This window comes from Phoxinus phoxinus (genome assembly GCF_949152265.1).
Source record: "Phoxinus phoxinus genome assembly, chromosome: 18".
Taxonomy (NCBI): Eukaryota; Metazoa; Chordata; class Actinopteri; order Cypriniformes; family Leuciscidae; genus Phoxinus; species Phoxinus phoxinus.
In genome coordinates this window covers 26,116,776-26,139,669 of record NC_136893.1, presented here as the reverse complement: position 1 = coordinate 26,139,669, position 22,894 = coordinate 26,116,776, and the positions used below count along the sequence as shown (strand labels likewise).

Sequence of the window (22,894 nt, the reverse complement as noted above, 5' to 3'; positions counted from 1 at the left end):
TTGCAATTATATGAAATAAAGTATAATTACTAAATTATGTTTCATTAAACAAAGTTCGGGAGGAACACGTTCAAATAATCAATCCAATTAACTTGTCATCAACAATCATCATGACTATCCCATCAGCATGAGAAGAAGTATATATATATATATATAGGCACTCAGTCGACTCACCTACATCCCTTGACAGTTTCCAGCATCCCCCCCCCCCGACTCCTCACTCTTGGCTTGTTCCTTCCACAGCCAGGCATACGGGGGGAGTTCTCTGGGTTCGGGCCGAATATCGAGCCTGGAGCCCTCTCCCCGGACAGCACGCCAAATATGCATACCATTTATTCTATCTGACTTATTTGTAAGTGTGTGCTCGTGAAATTATGACAGATTAACACAATCATAGACCTTAACTTGGACTGCTAATAGATACATGAGCGTGTAAGATCTGCTGCTGCATAAATAGACATACATGAATCCTGTAGCAGATCTAGGCAGGTGGAGCTGGGGAGGAGGAGGAGTTAATCCGATATTGCAAACAATGTACCAGACTATTTAAATGTTAAGCGAGAAATATAATTGGGTGCTGGAATAGCAGAGGCCAATCAGCTTGTGCCATGATGTGATCGCTTGCATATTGCATGTAAAGGACCGAGTTTCATGACTGAACTAAATTATACTATATATATATATATATATATATATTCAAAATAATTGAACTATTCAAATTCATATAGAAATCATCAGGAACATCCAAGGCACTCTCTGTGGAAAAGTTAAAAAGCCTTTATTTCTACGGCTTGGTCATAATCAACACTATTAAAACACTCCGACGCGTTTCGGCATACAAGCCTTCGTCCGGAATTCATAATTGGTTTTATTCTGGATGTCCCCATGTTTGAACATCCTTGGACGGGAGGGTTTTGTATGATCATGTGCATTTGTGGATATGTCTGTATGTGTGGGAAGAAGAAAATATGGAATCTATTATAGCCACAGTGCATTAGATGAGGGTAAGACATGCATTATGAATAAGATGCTGGAAACAAGTGTGTGTGTGTGTGTGTGTGTGTGTGTGTGTGTGTGTGTGTGTGTGTGTGTGTGTGTGTGTGTGTGTGTGTGTGTGTGTGTGTGTGTGTTGGTGCGACCGGATTATGAGGACAAAAACCATGGATACATACCGACTCTATGAGGACATACCGTAACTACGAGGACAGCACTAATGTCCTCATAAGTCGAGCAGTGTAGAAAGGCTTATCAGGCTGCGCCTAACCACCTCCCGCTTTTTCTGAAAATGTCCTTATAAATCCGTTGTACCCGTTTTTCAGTGTGTGCCAGTGTATGCTCAGAGTGTATAATCTCCCTCTATGTGAAAGTCGACGCTACTGCAGTATCATACACATTTCATACACCCAGACCACGCCCAAGCGCGATTCATTGGTGGAACGCTGGAATCCTCGTCAGTGATTGTCTATGTGAAATTCGACGCTAATACACCCAGACCACGCCCAAGCGCGATTCATTGGTGGAACGCTGGAATCCTCGTCAGTGATTGGCTGCTGGAATCCTCGTCAGTGATTGGCTGCATTTCACACCCGTCAAAGTCAGCGCGCCTGCGCCTCTGATCTTCTATCGCAGACGTGTGGTGTGACGGTGTGATTAATCCACTGTCTATGGATTAATCTGAAGGTTAATCATCATCATGAAAGATTAATTAGCAGAATTCGAGCGAAGTTGACGAGCTATAGTGGGAGATTTTCACTTTATCACGAGGAAGGTAAGTGCGTTTATTTATATATTCTACCTTTGTGGAGTTAAGTGAGTCAGACAGTTTTGAATAACGTTAGTTACATTAACGTTACTTTAAAAGTGGCCATTAATCGGGCTAATATTATAAGTCCATAAGCAGTTAAAATGGCGTCTCCAAACAACTTGCACATGCTATTCACGTTTTTTGTTTTGTTTGGTACTTAAACGAAATTCTCTTGTTGTTCATAGATACATACAAGTATTAGTATTAGTTGATGAAAGATACATCTCCATGGATGCTTGAGAGAATTAATTTACATTTTGAAATAAATCAAATCTATGTTGTCATCATGATGACTGGTAAAGTTGAGTGGATGCATTTACAGTTTAATACAGCAAGATACAGAAATCTATTAAATAAACAGAAACGAAACTAATGTAAAAGTATACTTTCATTAATGTAATGTTACTGTCATTAGAATGACTTGAAAAAATATTTAGTTTATTCATTTAGGGCTGGATATTAGCAGACATTTTATGATTCAATTTTAATTCACATTCTTTCGATTCTATTTCCAATTTGATTTTACATCTATTATTTTAATGTAAATCAGGTGTAATACATGTAACATTTTCTAAAACTTTCTCTCTATAGTTAATTTTTGTAAGTAACGAGTTTAGCTTCGTTTGATCTGAGGCGCCACATTAAAGAGTGATAAAATGCTATTAAAATGGACTGAATTTGAAATCGGAGACTGTTATCAAAAGTAGCAAGCCTCAAAACCTCACTTATCAACTATTTATGTGTAACATGTTGTATTTATTGATATAGACTACAGTCTGACAATAATGTACTGTATATAAAGCATCTATCTATCTATCTAATATGTATATATATATATATATATATATATATATATATATATATATATATATATATATATACACACATACTAATTATGTTGTCTGGAATGTTTTCAGTCAACATGTTAAGAAAGAAGAGAATAAAACCTGAGCAGGATGCAAAAGAACACATATTGTCGGGCAAAGACAAAGCCTTCATTGAGGGACGACAAATCAACACATTCAAAGGTAAATTGTGCACCACAAGGCAATCTGACTATGTTCAGACTGCAGGCAAATCAAATCATAAAGTAGGCATGCACTTGTAAGAATGCAAAGTAGGCCTATTGCTGGCAGTATGGACATGATCTTTCACATTCACACATTTTACCCTTGGGTAAGCCGCTCATTTTCATAAAGGTTAAGAGATGGAAAAAAAAAAAACTTTAAACAATTTTTTTATTATTATTATTTTAAAATAAATACTTAGCTATGTATACAGAGAATAATGTTTACATTATTCTCTGTATTCATAGTTAAGTATTTATTTTTATTTTATTTTATTTGTTGTACCTAATTTGGTTACAACCAAATTCAACTAGTAGACTATATCACAGTGAAAACCAATGCTTGATTTTTTTTTTCTTTTCTTTTTTTTTTCTTGCACCTCATATTACATTACACAGTTTTACAGGATTTAACTCTTTAAAAGGATAGGTTGGTTAGCTGTGTAACATATAGGTGCACTTGGATTCATGTTTTATTTGTATTATTATATATTATTTTGCTCTTTTAGGGAGAGGTGTGTTTGCACTTGAGCACATTGAACCATCCACCTTTGTTGTTGAATACCGTGGGATTCTCTCTCAAAGTAAACATGTTAAAGATGTTCAAGGCAACTACTTGTTTGACTTCACATGGAATGGAACACGTTATTGGTAAGTTTCTTTTTTGGTTTATTTATTTATTTTTGGTTCATATTCAGAGCAAACTAGTTGCATGTCATTCTAATAAAAACAGTTATGCTTATGATGATTATTATTATTACTATTATTATTACAATATAGGGCTGCACGATTTGGGGAAAATGTCATATTGCGATTGAGGTCAATATTGCAATTGGAATATGCAATTGCGATATAATAAACAAATGGTTTCATGAGTCTACTTGCTTGGATCTAAAGCAAAATGCACACACCGATTAGTGATAATTCTGAAATGTGTATTTCTCAACTCAAACTAGCAACAACAACTAAATGATTGATAACATCGAAGCCATTGATTTCTGGATATAAATTAATCCACCCCCATTAAAAACATTAATTATAGCCATCCAACATTACAGTGATTCCATCATTACAATTGAAAGCTATAATAAAAAAACATTTATTAGACTTTATTAAATATAACAGCTTTTAATTTAAGTGAACTTCAAATAATCATCACATAAACCCATAATAAATGTCATATTTACCTGTGCCCTTCCTGTCTTTCAGGTATACAGAAATTTAATAAAGTTATCAAACATAATAAATAGACTAATCCTTATTAAAGCTACATAAGTTCTTTAGTCAAGAGCAGTGAGTAATTTTCTCTGTCCCCTTTGTTCTTTGATTAACTTTACTGACAGAAAGCTTTGGCTGCTGGCCCTTTAAGAGCAGCCGCTGCTGACAGAGACGCGGATCTCACATGCGCCTCATTCTCTCACAACTCTATACCTCCATCATAAGACTGCTCTTATGTTATGAAGATACTCGACAAACGACATTTTGGCATAATTGTGTGTTATTGTTCGTTCAAGCGCGAAAGAGAACTGTATTTCTGGCGCGTGTCTTTCTATGAGTCACAGTCGGACATTCAGCGCTAGGCTTGGGAATCGGTTCCAGGTTCCGGTTTGGAACCGGTTCCAAACGTTCCGATCCATCGGTATCGTACACGTCCACACGTTAACGATTCCACTAACGATTCCGAATGTTCCTTTCCATTAGGCTGGGCGATAAATATATTTTATTGATTAACTCGAATGTGTAGTGTACGTCGATATGTTTGAATGAAAATCGGTTTTCTCTTTAACATCCGCCGACGCTCGGTCTGGGCTCCCGTAGTTCCGAACGCGCTCAGCGCGTTTGCCATAGAGATACAAAAACAACAAAGCAAATGAACAAGACCGCGGCTGCACAAGCACACCCGCCAAAAACATTTACAAACTGAATCTGCACGCAGGGCTGCCAACTCTCACGAATTCACCGTGAGACTCACGCAGTTGTCACTTTCCACACGCTCTCACGCCACACATCCATTTTCTCACGCAGAGAAAGCACCGACAGAGAAGCGTACGGTACTATTGACATTAAACTAATTCCCAGCTCTCAGATTCTGTCAATTTAATTACAAAATTCAAACAATAAACACCGTTTTGGTGCTTGTAAATTGACATGACAGATTTCAGTTCAAGCGGCACGTGAGCCGATCATCTGTTAGGCTACTACTAAGTTAATAGTAGCCTAAATTAACTTAAGTTCGAATGATCAATAGGTTATTTGAAAGATACAGTTCAACTTACGAAATGTAATAAAATCGATCGATCAAGTGTTTTTCAACCTCAGAAAGAGGTCCATAAACACTAAACAGCTCAGTCACGTAATGTTAAGTTCACCGGAAAGCCATTTAATAATCACAGCACGTAGGTAGACTTAAAAAATTGTCTGTTGAGAGGAGTATTTTGCTAAATATAATATATTACATATTTATTATATTTTTACCTATATCATTAATATATTATAAGGTTGTCATAAAAAAACGCATTTTATTATAATTTGAGATGCTATTTTTAACCTTTAATAATAATACCAGCTGACAGGGCTCTGCATTAGGTGAGATTATTTTGGGAGGAGAAAAATTAACATATTAACGCATCTACTGTACCTAATATTTATCCAAAGGAATCGATATTGAATCAAGATCAGAATCATTGTTTTAGAAATGTTCACTTTTTTTTTTACAGAAGCATTCAACTTCTGTATTGATATTCCACACTTGGTTTTCATTCTCTAAAACCACTTTAAATGAGACATTCAAAGCCAACAACTCTCAAAGCCACCCTGTAAGTGTTCAGCAAATAGTACAGGAATCGATATGGGAATCGATAAGGAATCGCATCGATAAGCAGACTTGACAATGGCATCGATATCGATAATTTCTTAACGATGCCCATCCCTATTCAGCGCGCTCTCTTTTGACTTGTCTCGCATGAATGGTTTTAAGCAATCGCATGAGAGCATTATCATGTAACACTAGCCAAAGGATGACAAAAAATAACAGATGCTGCGTTAATTGCGTACCAGCCCATTGTTTATTTTACATAAAATCGCAGCATTTTGCGTCATATAATTGCACAGGCTTGACATCGCGATTACGATTGCGATAAGATTAATCGTGCAGCACTATTACAATAGCAGATTTGCTATGGTTCTCATAACATGAGGAACTTATTAGTTAGTGATAATCAATAACATGGTTATTTTTCAACTGGGGTATTATTGTTTTACCTTAAGTGGATCATCTGACCTATTAAATTCTTAGGAAGTCAAGTTAACTTTCACAATGTGTATTTGAATATAGGTTAAATAGGCCAAGGTTAGCCTAACCCAAATGTTCAGTTAGAACCGTATGTTTCAGTGTGTGTCTATGTTTTAAGTTTCTTACTGCACTATTTTTCACAACATAGATGCAACAGAGTACGGTGGACATTCACTTGGACGACTGGTGAATGATCCAAATTGCAAAGTCAAGACAGTCATTGTTGACGGAAGGCCACACCTGTGTCTGTTTAGTATAAGACATATCTTTCCAGATGAGGAGGTCACATACAACTATGGGGATTCCTCTTGGCCTTGGCGTTTAAGGGTGAGTCTCTTAAAGAATTTATCACTGAAAGTCAACCATGTTCTGTATTTCATGAATGTTAGTTTTTTATATGATGCAGATTATTTTTAAAAATTCTGCATGTCTGCTTTGTGCACGACGGAGCAATGAAAGGGACACTAGATATTTAGACTTTGGTTGATACTAGAATTAGTTGCGGTGACCAATTGGCAAACATCCTTGCCTCAGTGTTGTACCTGTCTTTCTCATAATTACAGGAATTGTGTGACGAGACATCAGTGGCTGTGACTGAATGCAGTGTGAATCCTTCCTCATCAGTGAAACAGAAAGTAAGTGAGCGCATGTTCCTTCATTGTTTTCTTCTCTTTGACACAGGCAATGTTAAGTGTAGGATGGTTGGGTAGGGCTGGGTACCGAGTCTCGATACTTTTTAGGTACCGACCGAATTGCCTCGATACTATCGAGTATCGAAACATGACATGTTGTTCGGTTCCAGATTTCGATACCTAAGGAGTTAACTCGTCAACGTCAGTGCTCAAACAAATACATATGAAATGCACAACGACACACATAAAGTCGCTCACGCACATACACGCAAACTCTCTTCACACGAAACGCGCGGAACTCTCCGCGCACACTCATATGAGACGCGCGCGCGCGCACGCACAGACTCTCGACACGCATACTTATGAGACGCGAGCACACACACACACACACAAACTCTCCGTGCACATATTCATATGAGACGCGAGCACACACACATAATACCTTAAAGATGTGGAAAAGTCGATCAAAAGTGTGGCTACATTTCTCCAGGCTCGATGCCAACAGCGCAATGCAGTATTTGCGGTAAAATAATTGCTGCAAAGACCGGTACCACGACAAACACGATGAAGACCTTGACAGAGCACGGAGTAAACATAAGAGCAGAAAGTTGCTTCGTCTTCGACTGGTAAATGAAGAGATACCTTGTTGATCACTCCAGTGTTTATATTGCAATAAATAATAACCTACTGAATGTACACTGCCGTTCAAAACTGTGTTGGTTAGTCAGAATTTTTTTTCAGTAAGGATGCATTAAAGTTATCAAAGGTGACATTAAAACATGTGTAATGTTACAAAATATTTAGTTTTTAAATAAATGCTTTTCTTTTGAATTTTTTATTCATCAAAGAATCATGAAAAAAATTATCATAGTTTCCAAAATATTAAGCAGCAAACTGTTTTCATACTTCTGAAGTTTCATGTCACACTGAAGTAATGATTTTGAACATTCAGCTTTGACATCACAGGAATAAATTACATTTTGAAATATATTAGATACGATTTTAAATTGTAATACTATTTCACAATATTACTAAAGTTTTACTGTATTTTTTTATTTAAAAATTCAGCTTTGGTGAGCATGAGCACTTTATAAAAAAAATGTTATTCCTTTGTGCACTGGCTAAGGAGCATGAGTCAAACTATTTAAAAAAAATTATAACTAAATAAAAAAAAAAAAAAAGTTTTTCTGAGGTAATATGTTATGTAATCTTGTTAAAATGGATTTCATAAAATTGGTATCGAAAAAAGTATCGTTAGGAACCGGTATCGAAACTGAGGTATCGAAATTGGCACCGGATCGAAAGATTTTGAACGATGCCCAGCCCTAGTTGGGCACCATACTAGACTGGTTGACGTGGACTGGTGTCTTAAAGACCCTGTTGTGACGTCTCAAATTCGAGTAAAATGTACCTTGCTCGGTTCATTCATTTTCATAACTCGTGCGTTGGGGGATGGGCATGACACTGACCTGAAATGTAAGGACAGTTCTCCACTACGAGGACCGTCATGTCAGGGATAGGGTTTGAGGAAAAGATGTTGTTTTGGGTATGTGTCGGCTGCTTTATTGTGGATAAGCTGTAGACCCAATATGCACACTTTTCAATCTGGATATGCTTTGTGACTTTCAGTCACAGAGACGTAAACTGTTAAGGCCCATTCACACTAACCATAACTGTGTTAGGGTCCAACCAGCAGACGGTAACGTTCTGTTTATTGTGATCGCATCTTTTACTGCCGCTTATATATTGAAGCATGTTATAGCAGAATTGATTCCGATTGGCTGTCAATTAAGCAATGTATCGCAATACAAAAATGCAACAATATATATTGTGGATAGTGACAATATGTATTGTGTATAGGACGCCCAAAATAAAAATTACTGTTTGAGGGGAAACAATCAAGTTTACAGAGTTTTAGTGTCAATACTATATTAAACTACTATATATATATATATATATATATATATATATATATATATATATATATAATGCAGTGGGGGAATATTTGTGGGTCCTGATAATGCTAAATGTCTTTTGTTACCAGTGAAAAGTGGCCTTCATTAATTTAAATATATCTAGTTGGGGACAGAGTGCAAGCATATTTGTCTAAAACAAATCCATCCATCCATCTTCTTCTGCTTATCCGGGGCCGGGTCACGGGGGCAGCAGTCTAAGCAGAGATGCCCAGACTTCCCTCTCCCTAGCCACTTCCTCTAGCTCTTCCGGGGGGACACCGAGGCGTTCCCAGGCCAGCCGGGAGACAGTCTCTCCAGCGTGTCCTAGGTCTTCCCCGGGGTCTCCTCCCGGTGGGACACGCCCGGAACACCTTCCCGGGAAGGCGTCCAGGAGGCATCCGGAACAGACACTCCACCCATTTGCATTAACCCTTTGAGCCCGACGGCATCGTCCACGACGCCACACGACTCCTCCGATAAATATTTATATTATTTGATTGATTTTCTTACCGTTTTTTGCAGCAGAAAGCTAACGAGCTAGCCGTCACGGGGGTGTCTTTGGTGTCTTTCTAGCCTTTACAGAAGTTTTTCTATCCAGCCTGGAACTTGTGCGTCCTTTCAGAGTGTTTCAGCAATAAATCCAAACGCTTATATCCAAGTTTTATCCACTTGATGTCCATAATTTATACATTTTCTGTAATTTTTGCCGCTAGCTCGATGCTAGCTGCCATTTTGGATATCACGTGATTCTTTGCGTAAGGTTGTTGACCAATGACAGGCTGATCCGTCGTCCACGAGAGAGAGAGAGAGAGAGAGAGAGAGAGAGAGAGAGAGAGAGAGAGAGAGAGAGAGAGAGAGAGAGAGAGAGAGAGAGAGAGAGAGAGAGAGAGAGAGAGAGAGAGAGAGAGAGAGAGAGAGAGAGAGAGAGAGAGAGAGAGAGAGAGAGAGAGAGAGAGAGAGAGAGAGAGAGAGAGAGAGAGAGAGAGAGAGAGAGAGAGAGAGAGAGAGAGAGAGAGAGAGAGAGAGAGACGCACGGCACAGTGGTTTCGAGGGGAGAGAGACGCACAGAGAGACGCGAGTTTTGAAGAATACACGGAGAATAATGGATCGTCAGAGATTGAGAAACATGGATCTAAATCAAGCGCTTGCCTTTTTTGATGCCATGGAGGATGATGGATTTTCTGGAGAAGAGAGCTTTTTGACTGATGAGGAACTAGATTACCAGGATGGTCTAGACCCTGCTGAAGAGCAAGTTCCATTTATTTCTTTACTGTAAAAGTATATTAAAAAAAAACCCGAATATAATAAAATATAAATTTTCTAAATATGTAATAATAAGTTCTGTAAAAGTAGTATTTCGTTTTCTATGTTTGTTCCAGAGTAGTATGAGTTGTGGATTACACTTTGTCTCTCAGCCATTGAGTTTACCTAGAGATACAAACAAAGGATAGTGGGGGGTTGGTCACACCTTTTAGCTGTGGAGAGAATGTCTCAAGGATGTTGTAGTGGGGGGTTGGTCACACCTTTTAGCTGTGGAGAGAATGTCTCAAGGATGTTGTAGTGGGGGGTTGGTCACACCTTTTGGCTGGGGAGAGAGTGCTCCCATTCTCCCATTCTTCCGCTGAGGAGGGTCCTCCCACTTCTGCTGCAGCATCCCAGCCTCCCACTTCTGCTGCAGCATCCCAGCCTTCCACTTCTGCTGCAGCATCCCAGCCTTCCACTTCTGCTGCAGCATCCCAGCCTTCCACTTCTGCTGGAGCATCCCAGCCTTCCACTTCTGCTGCAGCATCCCAGCCTTCCACTTCTGCTGCAGCATCCCAGCCTTCCACTTCTGCTGCAGCATCCCAGCCTTCCACTTCTGCTGCAGCATCCCAGCCTTCCACTTCTGCTGCAGCATCCCAGCCTTCCACTTCTGCTGCAGCATCGCAGCCTTCCACTTCTGCTGCAGCATCCCAGCCTTCCACTTCTGCTGCAGCATCCCAGCCTTCCACTTCTGCTGCAGCATCCCAGCCTTCCACTTCTGCTGCAGCATCCCAGCCTTCCACTTCTGCTGCAGCATCCCAGCCTTCCACTTCTGCTGCAGCATCCCAGCCTTCCACTTCTGCTGCAGCATCCCAGCCTCCCACTTCTGCTGCAGCATCCCAGCCTCCCACTTCTGCTGCAGCATCCCAGCCTCCCACTTCTGCTGCAGCATCCCAGCCTCCCACTTCTGCTGCAGCATCCCAGCCTCCCACTTCTGCTGCAGCATCCCAGCCTCCCACTTCTGCTGCAGCATCCCAGCCTCCCACTTCTGCTGCAGCATCCCAGCCTCCCACTTCTGCTGCAGCATCCCAGCCTCCCACTTCTGCTGCAGCATCCCAGCCTCCCACTTCTGCTGCAGCATCCCAGCCTCCCACTTCTGCTGCAGCATCCCAGCCTCCCACTTCTGCTGCAGCATCCCAGCCTCCCACTTCTGCTGCAGCATCCCAGCCTCCCACTTCTGCTGCAGCATCCCAGCCTTCCACTTCTGCTGCAGCATCCCAGCCTTCCACTTCTGCTGGAGCATCCCAGCCTTCCACTTCTGCTGCAATATCCCAGCCTCCCACTTCTGCTGCAGCATCCCAGCCTTCCACTTCTGCTGCAGCATCCCAGCCTCCCACTTCTGCTGCAGCATCCCAGCCTTCCACTTCTGCTGCAGCATCCCAGCCTTCCACTTCTGCTGCAGCATCCCAGCCTCCCACTTCTGCTGCAGCATCCCAGCCTCCCACTTCTGCTGCAGCATCCCAGCCTTCCACTTCTGCTGCAGCATCCCAGCCTTCCACTTCTGCTGCAGCATCCCAGCCTTCCACTTCTGCTGCAGCATCCCAGCCTTCCACTTCTGCTGCAGCATCCCAGCCTTCCACTTCTGCTGCAGCATCCCAGCCTTCCACTTCTGCTGCAGCATCCCAGCCTTCCACTTCTGCTGCAGCATCCCAGCCTCCCACTTCTGCTGCAGCATCCCAGCCTTCCACTTCTGCTGCAGCATCCCAGCCTCCCACTTATGCTGCAGCATCCCAGCCTCCCACTTCTGCTGCAGCATCCCAGCCTCCCACTTCTGCTGCAGCATCCCAGCCTTCCACTTCTGCTGCAGCATCCCAGCCTTCCACTTCTGCTGCAGCATCCCAGCCTCCCACTTCTGCTGCAGCATCCCAGCCTCCCACTTCTGCTGCAGCATCCCAGCCTCCCACTTCTGCTGCAGCATCCCAGCCTCCCACTTCTGCTGCAGCATCCCAGCCTTCCACTTCTGCTGCAGCATCCCAGCCTTCCACTTCTGCTGCAGCATCCCAGCCTTCCACTTCTGCTGCAGCATCCCAGCCTTCCACTTCTGCTGCAGCATCCCAGCCTTCCACTTCTGCTGCAGCATCCCAGCCTCCCACTTCTGCTGCAGCATCCCAGCCTCCCACTTCTGCTGCAGCATCCCAGCCTCCCACTTCTGCTGCAGCATCCCAGCCTCCCACTTCTGCTGCAGCATCCCAGCCTCCCACTTCTGCTGCAGCATCCCAGCCTCCCACTTCTGCTGCAGCATCCCAGCCTTCCACTTCTGCTGCAGCATCCCAGCCTTCCACTTCTGCTGGAGCATCCCAGCCTTCCACTTCTGCTGGAGCATCCCAGCCTTCCACTTCTGCTGCAGCATCCCAGCCTTCCACTTCTGCTGGAGCATCCCAGCCTTCCACTTCTGCTGGAGCATCCCAGCCTTCCACTTCTGCTGCAGCATCCCAGCCTCCCACTTCTGCTGCAGCATCCCAGCCTCCCACTTCTGCTGCAGCATCCCAGCCTCCCACTTCTGCTGCAGCATCCCAGCCTCCCACTTCTGCTGCAGCATCCCAGCCTTCCACTTCTGCTGCAGCATCCCAGCCTCCCACTTCTGCTGCAGCATCCCAGCCTTCCACTTCTGCTGCAGCATCCCAGCCTTCCACTTCTGCTGCAGCATCCCAGCCTCCCACTTCTGCTGCAGCAGCCCAGCCTCCCACTTCTGCTGCAGCATCCCAGCCTCCCACTTCTGCTGCAGCATCCCAGCCTCCCACTTCTGCTGCAGCAGCCCAGCCTCACACTTCTGCTGCAGCATCCCAGCCTCACACTTCTGCTGCAGCATCCCAGCAGCTGCCAGGAATAGGCTAGAGGATGGATACCCGACCCGAGCCCGACGGGACCCGCCGGTACCCGACGGGCCGGGCCGGGTTCGGACAGATATTTAGAAATGATGGGTCGGGTCGTTCGGGTCGGGCTCAGTCACATCAGCGCGAAGACATTGAACATTTTAAATTTAAAACAGGTTATTATGTAGGTAGCCAATGTGCCTGATGCTTTCACTTGATGCAAACGTTCGTTTTTGTGATTAAAATATATGTAAAATATTACCATAACGTCTGTCTTCCTGTGTGCGGAAATTTGTTTATGTAGCCGTGGCCCGTGACAACGAAACACGTGCATGTACGCCTGTGTTACGTGCGCTTGTTGCTCCGCGCGCTGACACGCTCATCTATTGACATTTCTGAATCTCTTCCTTAAGTTGCTTAATAAAAGCGGGCTTTCCACACAAACAAACGTACATGTGTCATTAGTATGAGAATAAAAAAAACGGGATTTTAACTTTCGGTCTCGGGTCGGGCTCGAACATAAATATCTGTATGCCTGTCGGGTTCGGTTACTGCTCTGTCGGACGCGGGCCGGGCTCGGACAGAAAAATTCGGCACGATCCGCACTCTAGAATAGGCCATGGACGGCTGCAGTCACGGTCTAGAGGGAGAGCGCGGTCAAGGTCAAGATCCAGATCCGGCAGCTTGAGGGGTCGACAGAGTCCTGAATCCACAAGGTCGAGATCTAGATCACCACAGCCAGCAGCCCCAACTCCATCATGGAACAGTAAGAGTCAGCCAGACATCCCTCCAGTGCCCAAAAGGTTCGTCCCAACAATAAAGCCAGGACATCATCCATATACACACCATTGGACCTTTTCAAACTTTTTGTCAGTGACAGTGCAGCAACCACTTTGTGGACTGACATTTAGGACTGACTTTCTTTTTTGCACTGGTGAGACTGACAAATATCCGGGACTACTGGAGGACAAACACCATTTTCAGCCAACAGTTTCCCCACTCAGTGATGGCACGTGACAGGTATCAGGTCATTTCCTGGAACATCCACATGAGCGACCCTGATGAAGATGTCCACAACGACCGGAAGAGAGGGACACCAGCTTATGACCGGCTGTTTCGTCTGAAGCCCCTTTTAGATGACATCAAACATGCATGCAGAGCATTTTATCGCCCACGGCAGAACCTTTCAGTGGACGAGAGGATGGTGGCAACAAAGGCTCACACTGGCATGACGCAATATATGAAGGCGAAGCCAACTAAGTGGGGCTTCAAACTTTTTGTGCTGGCAGACAGCAGCATTGGGTACACTTTAGACTTTGCTGTATACACGGGGAAGTCTGTGTTTGCTTCTGGTGTAGGACTGGCATACGACTCGGTTATGTCCCTCATGAACAAATCATTCCTAGGGAGTGGCTACAATGTGTATGTAGACAACTTCTACACAAGTCCAAAGCTGTTCATGGATCTCTACAGCATGAACTTTGGGGCATGTGGCACCTACAGGGACAACAGACGAGGATGCCCCCGCACAACCACAAATGCCATGAACAAAAAGGATCCTAGGGGCACCATCAGGTGGATCCGTGACGGCCCTCTGGTTTTCGTAAAGTGGATGGACACTCGGGAAGTCTCTGCTCCACAATTCACCCGGCCTTCTCTGGCAACACAGTTCAGAGAAGGGTAAGAACTCAGGATGGAGGCTGGAACACCAAATCCATTCCATGCCCAACCCCTGTCACTGAATACAACAAGAATATGGGAGGTGTTGATCTTTCTGATCAACTCATCCAATACTACTCAGTTCACCAAAAACCATTTCAGTGTAAAGTGGTCCTTTTCGTGTTACACAGGACCAGAGACTAGTTTTCCCTGTGTGCTTATCTGCTGATATTTCACATGGTCCGAAACTGTTTAGATTGTAGGGCTGGAATACATTTTAATTGTTGCTTTTTACCCCTCAGGAAAAAGCCAAATAAATCAGGATGAAACTGAGAACTCCAGAGGTATTTAAACATTTGGGTATATTAAAGTTATTCCATGTATATACATAGGTGTATAGGTATACATATGTATGTTTGTTTGTTTTACAGAGACCAAATTGAGGAGAATAGTGAAAAGGCCATGGAGCCCAAATGAAGTGAATGCTGTCATGAAACATTTCAGAGTCCATATTTCAAAGGGACACCTTGCAACAAAGGCAGAGTGTGAGCAGTGCAAGACTGCAGAGGACCCTGTTCTGAGAGAAAGAACGGCCCAAAATATTAGGGATTTCGTGAGGAACCGAGGTTTGATGTTGAAAAAGAAATCATCTTAGAGTTCTTCGAGAGATCAGTGTTGCCTTCCATTAAAGGTTGTATCAGCGATTTTAGGCCCAAAAAAGGCCCAAATATAAATGATCACATTCATCTAATTTTTCCTAACGATCCGCTAGCTGCCCGCCCCATAAGTATGCCGTCCAAAAACCGCGTCTCTGTAGGCAGCCTAGGCTCTGAGATCTGCACACAAAAGGTGGGGGTGTTGTGGTTTGAGATTTTGCGGTGATTGGTTGGAACACTGTTTATTTTGGTTTTGGTGGTTGGTGAAACCCATTGTTTTTGTGTGCAGATCTCAGAGCCTAGGCTGCCTACAGAGACGCGGTTTTTGGACGGCATGCTTATGGGGCGGGCAGCTAGCGGATTGTTAGGAAAGATTAGATGAATGTGATCATTTATGTTTGGGCCTGAAATCGCTGATACAACCTTTAATGTCTGTGGGTTTTGTTCTCTAAAGTGTTTTTGGGCCAGAAGAGTGTTCAAGACATCCTTTTATTTACTTTTATTAAAACACTGTTTTGAAAGAAATTTACAAATACATGCATTTACTTGAAGGCAATTTAATTTGGTTTTATTTCCAGTGTGTTGCTGTGGTCATTTTGAGGCACACTCCCTCATGCACTTTAGTCCCATAATGGTTAGAGATGTACCGATTACAATTTTGTATTGTAATCCAATTCCGATTTTTCCAAGGTTGACCCGCCGATACCGATTTTAGCCGATTCCGATTTCATTTTTTCTAACCACTTAACAGCACACACATTTATTTTCTATATGTTTTTTTTTTATAAAACACCATATACTTCTACCCAAACTGAATAATAAAAACAAGTTTAAATGGGTGAATTTTCTATAAATATTTTTGAGTCATTTCATTTTCTTTTCTGACATAGCCTATTCCAGTTCTTGTTAAAACACACTAGACATGCAAATTCAGTGCATTTTTGGCACTTTTTGTGTGAAATCATATTTATTTTGCACATCAAAAAAAGTGTGCTTTCACTTTAATTGAGTGTGAGCAGCGCAGCAAAAATAGACTCTGCGCTTCACTGCTGCTCACGCGACGCTCCTGCTTGACGCTCACGCTCTGCTCCTGCTCCCGGTGTGATGCACTCATTGATTAACATGCACGCCGGAAAAAATACGCGCCTCTCATGCTTGCGGTGTGAAACTGACGTAATTCATGAGGTTTTCTACATGTGCGTTCCGTGTGCACGTGTGATGCTGATGTTGCGCGATGTTAATCATGCGGCGCCAGAGTGCGTTTGACCGGTATATGTCAGACTGACTGGCCGATCGCCGGTCATGGCCGATCACGTGAAAATCGGCCAATTCCGGTCCCAAGCCGATCAATCGGTGCATCTCTAATAATGGCCTTATTAGACCTCAGTTGTTGAGCCTTTTTTTTACCATTTGCAAAATAAAAATTGCCCTTTCAGTTTAATTTTGTTAGTTTTTATTGGCTGTCTAGTTGCATTTCTTCATCTAATTGTCCTTTAACTAGTCTTCTATGAAGTGTAAAACTTGCTGATCTTTAATCCTTTTCTCCAACCAGGTTCATTTTGCACCACGTGTATATGTTGGTTGATATAGCAACAGCACATTGTAGCACTATTTCCTTAGGTGTGCGTATTACTTTTACAGGTTTAGTGGCAGCAAAAAGATGCACAATCATTTGTGAATTCACTCTTTAACGTAGAATAGTTGATTTGGTTTAGTATGGTTAACTCTAATACAGGTACTCCTGCTATGTGTGGAGTTAATTGTGATGTCCATTTAAACCCAGTTTGTCCTCATAATCAAGGGTTAGTCAGGTGTTTGTGTGTGTTTGAGAGTGTGTGAGTGAGGTCCAGTTAAACCCAAAATGTCCTCATAATCAAGGGTTAGTCAGGTGTTTGAGAGTGTGTGTGTGTGAGCGGTCCAGTTAAACCCAAAATGCCCTCATAATCAAGGGTTAGTCAGGTGTTTGTGTGTATGTGAGAGGTCCAGTTAAACCCAAAATGTCCTCATAATCAAGGGTTAGTCAGGTGTTTGAGAGTGTGTGTGTGTGAGCGGTCCAGTTAAACCCAAAATGTCCTCATAATCAAGGGTTAGTCAGGTGTTTGAGTGTGTGTGTGAGAGGTCCAGTTAAACCCAAAATGTCCTCATAATCAAGGGTTAGTCATGTGTTTGAGTGTGTGTGTGAGTGAGGTCCAGTTAAACCAAAAAATGTCCTCATAATCAAGGGTTAGTCAGGTGTTTGAGAGTGTGTGTGTGAGCGGTCCAGTTAAACCCAAAATGTCCTCATAATCAAGGGTTAGTTAGGTGTTTGAGAGTGTGTGTGTGTGAGCGGTCCAGTTAAACCCAAAATGTCCTCATAATCAAGGGTTAGTTAGGTGTTTGAGAGTGTGTGTGTGAGCGGTCCAGTTAAACCCAAAATGTCCTCATAATCAAGGGTTAGTTAGGTGTTTGAGAGTGTGTGTGAGTGAGGTCCAGTTAAACCCAAATGTCCTCATAATCAAGGGTTAGTCAGGTGTTTGAGTGTGTGTGTGAGTGAGGTCCAGTTAAACCCAAATGTCCTCATAATCAAGGGTTAGTCAGGTGTTTGAGTGTGTGTGTGAGTGAGGTCCAGTTAAACCCAAATGTCCTCATAATCAAGGGTTAGTCAGGTGTTTGAGAGTGTGTGTGTGAGAGGTCCAGTTAAACCCAAAATGTCCTCATAATCAAGGGTTAGTTAGGGTTGTGTGTGTATGCATGATTCATATGGTTACAGATGTACAGTTAAACCCAAATGGTCAGCAATGTTCATTTAGATACTAATACCAAGTCTTGAACAATCTTCTCTTTTCACATTAACAAAACCCAATCAACTGGAAATATTTAGCTTTATTCAAAACTATCTTTAGACACAACTTCTTAAAATCTAATGAATAAATTAAGACTGACATTCAAGGTTCAATTATGAAAAATACTTGTGGGTGAATGCATTTGTCAGTGATGGTTAAATAGTAAACTCTCCTTTTGATTTTTGATTTTCTTAATTTTTAAAGCTAAAATATTTCCGTATTTCACTTTCCCTCTTCTCTCTTTGCTCTTCACTCACTTCACACCTGTAAATCTCACATTACAAACTCAGGTTAGTTTTCTGAAATCTCTCTTAAAGTTTAAGCCAGGGTGAACAATTGCTGATAATTTCTTGTTTTGTTTTTCTATATGCTGGTATTGAAACAAACTTAAGTGATGTGGCACTCTCATGGGTAAAGTTAGTCCAGGTTATACCAGGTTAGTCCTCATAATTAATGGTCAGATGTGTGTGTGTATGTGAGTGATGTCCAGATAAACCAGGGTAGTCCTCATAAATCATAATTAAATCAGGAAACGCCCACTCCTGCCCTGTCCTTACAGTGCTTTAGTTTGTCAGGTCTTCATATTACCAGACTGTTTCATTAGAATTAAATTCTGAGCAGTCAGATTTTTACCCCATGCCATAAGGAGCAGTTTAATATTTTTTATTAATGTCTATGACAAAGGGAAAGGTGGGTCCCCATAAACCAGGATGGATCTTTTTAGGGGGAAAAGTCCTTATAAAGCACCCGTACCAGTATGTGTGTGTGTGTGTGTGTGTGTGTGTGTGTTGAGTAGCAGGTGGACTCAAATGGAAGAATATCAACCATGTTCACCACGTCTATCAAACTGCAGCACATGCGAGATCTTAGCAAAAGGCTACAGGGTTATTTCTGCTGAGGATCCTGCATGAATTAATCAGAACGTACATACCACAGATGGTCGTATGCGGAGCTATTCGCAATTTAAAAACGCTTTATAGTAATAACGAATCTCCCAGTTTTCCATTTGATGTCCATGCCAGTGATTCTGTCAATGTCGTGTCCTGCTAATGAATCGCAGTGTTCTCAAATATAGCTGATTACATTGATGTCTACCGTACATCTGTCATAATTATTTAGCAGAACATGGAGTTGTAAGGTGTTTCTGCTCACAGAGGGTCTGAACAAATGTTAAGATTGCTTTAATATTATATTACAGTTGAAACGTTTTTATTTCCTATGAATGGAACCCAATCTAATGAGAAAACGTAACTTTTTCCAAAGATGCCGATTATGTATCAATTTGTACGTTGTGACTTGTATGGAAACATATGTTGGTCCACCAAACGAATGCGTGACATCTTACAAATTATTCGTACAAATTCACCAAAATGTAAAATAGTTACGAACTGCCATGAAAGATGGATATCGTTCATAAAACTCAACATATATAATGATGGAACTAATTGAAATGTTTATAATTGCATGATGCTTTCTGTTTAACATATAAAAAGAAAAGAGAAAGGGTAGGCAGTGTTCCACTCCGAAAATGGCATTATAAATAGTTAACAGCTGAAATACATAGCTGTGTTTGGTGTGCTTTTTTAAGACATCTCCCATGTGCAATGCATTGTCAAAAGCACACTTATTCAGTGGCAACACGGTGCTAAAAACGCTAACAAAGATAGTGGAAATGTGTTGAGACAGCAAAGCCAGTGTAGCAACGTTTGGGGAATATAGTCCTAATACGGTAGCGGTCTCTGAAAGGCCAGCTAGTTCTAATTTCAGTACATTGTGTCTTGGGACGGGTTTTAATATATCTCAAGTACTTTTAAAGACGAAACATGACTGCAATCAGACGGGCTAAATCAGCAACACCATTATGAATAACCTCGCTGAAATTGAAGTCTTATACTTAGGGAGTTGTGTTTTTTTTTCCAAGCTCTGATATAGAAAGTATTGTTGTATGCTTTTTTATGTCATTTTATGCTAAAAGTGCATCTAAAACCTGAAGATATAAATGCATACAGATGGCTAGTTTTCACACAGTCATCAAAACCGATTTAGTCCAAACAAAGAGCACATCTGCTACAACATACAATGAGTCATGTTTAATTTCCTGCATACTTCCTATGTTGTTGTCCTTTGTGGAGTGCATGCTAACTTTCCTCGCTTTTGCAGGTATTATTTTGTGGTGGAGGAAGACAACACTCCTCTGCTGGTGACCGTGACACCTTGCGATGCTCCTCTCGAGTGGAGATTGACGTTGCAGGAGCTCCCAGAGGACCGCAGTGGGGAAGGATCAGGTATCCGAATTAAATCTCCCAATCGATGTTGCAACTCTGCAGTAATTTAAGACTTGTTTTCCATGTAAACGTTCTAAACTATTATTAGAAAAACTGGCCTTAGATCTGTGGAACAAGAGAACGTCTCCCATAGCCATTCAATACAGCTTAAGGATTAAAGCAGGCAGTGGTATCTCCTTCCATTTATCTCCATAGGATTGAACCTGATTAGGAAAGAAGTCATTCCTAAATTAGGAATCATTTCAATCATGGAGGATTAGGAATTCCTTTCAACTAATATGTAAGATAAACTGAAAGGATTAAACTGTAAAATAAGAACTACTATAAGTGCATTGATAGGAAATATCCTGGCTCTGTTCCGAAACCTAGTGCGCAACTTCCATAGGCAGCTTTTTAATCTCCCGGTGTCCTACAAATTCTAATTCTAGCCTTTACAGAGAAAGGCATCCCACAATGCACTGTGACAAAAGATGAGGATAGGGGAAATGTCTGAAATATACTTAGAATTTATTGAAAAAAATAGTTAAGTTGAGTTGAGTCTCCTGGATGCCTTGTTTGAGGAGCACTTTATGTATTATGAGGTTACATTTCAGTTAAGATGCTTCCTATGTAGGGAATAGACGGCAAGGCAGCTCACTACGTTTTGGAACAGGGTATTAGTGTTTGCAAGTTTTCAGATTTAACCCAAAAAAAGTCAAAATGAGTGTCCTATAGATGCCCCCTTGGAAAGTTTTCTACAGAAATAGCAAAGCAGCAGGGCTTCAGGTAAATATGTGTTTTCTGTGAAGTACTGTGGAGCGTGTCCAGTGTGGGTCAGTGTTTTCCAGTGTGGTCAATCATTAGTCCTGTTAGTGTACTCTTCTGCATCAATGTGTGTTGGTAAGCACGTGTGCATTTGGGCCCCGTGTGACCGCACCTGGTGTGCTAATGGACTGCATCTGATGTCTGCCGACTCACTAGAAAGCAAGAATGAAAAAGAGAAAAATATTGTATTGGGACAATGTCAAAAAACCTGTCAAGAATGTCCAGGTGACCCCAAAATGAAAAGACAAAAAATAACAACAATACTGCTTCTACTAATAGATACACAGACTGCATATAAGATATGCTTCGGCTGCATACTGTAAATAGACAGACACAAATCCTGTCGCAGATATAGACAGGTGGAGCTGGGGAGGTGGAGGGGTTCAGAGCAACTCTGATAGCAGGACTAGCCTACAGCAAACAATGAACCAGACTATTTAAATATTGAGAAAGCGATCTCATTGGCTGCAGGATCAGCAGAGGCCAATCAGCTTGTGCCATGTGGTAATGCTGTGAATGCTTGAAGATTGCATGTAAAGGACCTGTCAGGCTGCGCACTCTGGAGTTTCATAACCAAACTATATAAACAATATAATATTTACTTAAAGAAAATGAAGTCTATATTTACAAGTGTGGGTATCTGCAGGTCGGAGTAACAGGCGTGCCGAAAGGTCTTCTGAATTGGTCTCGAAAACTCCCTGTTAAGGTGTGGGGTAGGGTAAGGGGTTAGTTTCTGTTGTAGCATTGTGCAACTTTTGGAACGCCCCTACCTTCGGCATTCCCAATACTCCGAACCTGCTGCAGTCATCCCTATCTCTATATGCATGACCTATAAACGTTTTTGCTTTGTTTTCACCATGAGTAAGCACATGCAGGGATGACGTCAAAACCCGGAGGACTAATTTGGCGTTGATTCCTTCAAAATTAAAATAAAGCCTGTGATAAACATAAATTGACTATACTTTGATGTTTTGTTCTACAAAAATCACACACACCCATAGAGAAAATGTGAATTTTGAAGCAGTTATGTTTATTTTTGCAAATTTAATTTTTTTACAAGTGACTAGATAAGACAGTTTTGGGTTGTGAGTGTGTGCTGTGTATGTTGTAGAACAAAATGTTAAACTATCATCAAGTTATGTTTACCACAGGCTTTATTTTACTTAGAAATTGAAAACCATAAAACATAAAACCCCATAGGGAAACCTCAAAGGAACTAGCGGCGAATTAGACTTCCGGGCTCTGTTGTGCTTACTCATGGTGAAAATAAAGCAAAGACGTTTTGTTAAGCAAATAATGAAACAAATTGCAATTATCATAAAATTAGGCTTCATTTTCTGAATCTTTTTTTTTGTTCATTTCATTTTGTAGTGTAAAATGTGACCTAGACATGCTTTCAATCACAGCTGTAGGATTCCTCTCACTGTTCCCATCAACTCAAAAGAAAAAAAAAGGTTGTGACCAGCGCATTTCTTCAAAGCAAGATTCTCGCTTGCACTCTTGTTCTCTCTCTCTCTCTCTCAGCTGTACTCCCACCTCTTTTGCTCTCCCTCCTGGTACTTTTCTTGTTTCTTCTCTTTCCCCCCCATCACCCTCTCTCTACATCTCTCTTTTTCCATCTGGACAGTATCCTAAAAAAGAAATCAATAAAGTTCCACAAAACACCCTTGTATTTCAGTCCAGACACATGGAGCAGCGTAGCTGTTTCCGTTAGAGCGCATCTGTGAAACCTAATGTATAGGACCGAAACGAGGCAGAAGCCGCTGTGTCAGAAGCGTGTGTGCAGAACATGTCCATGTGTGTG

General features: G+C 41.9%; 2 protein-coding genes across 2 annotated transcripts in view; both read left to right on the top strand.

The window, feature by feature from the left end:
* The window catches only part of ndnf (neuron-derived neurotrophic factor), a 35,356-nt gene that overhangs the window by 8,538 nt on the left and 3,924 nt on the right, over positions 1–22,894 (top strand). Inside the window, exon 3 of the mRNA XM_079588192.1 lies at positions 20,162–20,286. Within this exon, the coding sequence (XP_079444318.1) occupies positions 20,162–20,286 (125 nt within the window). The remainder of the gene's footprint in view (positions 1–20,161; positions 20,287–22,894) is intronic.
* LOC306985672 (uncharacterized protein) lies at positions 1,619–15,091 on the top strand. Its single transcript, XM_079588193.1, has 7 exons — positions 1,619–1,768; positions 2,722–2,832; positions 3,380–3,521; positions 6,311–6,489; positions 6,726–6,797; positions 14,826–14,867; positions 14,955–15,091. Exons 2-6 carry the CDS (start codon positions 2,761–2,763, stop codon positions 14,838–14,840), a joined length of 480 nt encoding a protein of 159 aa, XP_079444319.1. The 5' UTR covers positions 1,619–1,768; positions 2,722–2,760; the 3' UTR covers positions 14,841–14,867; positions 14,955–15,091.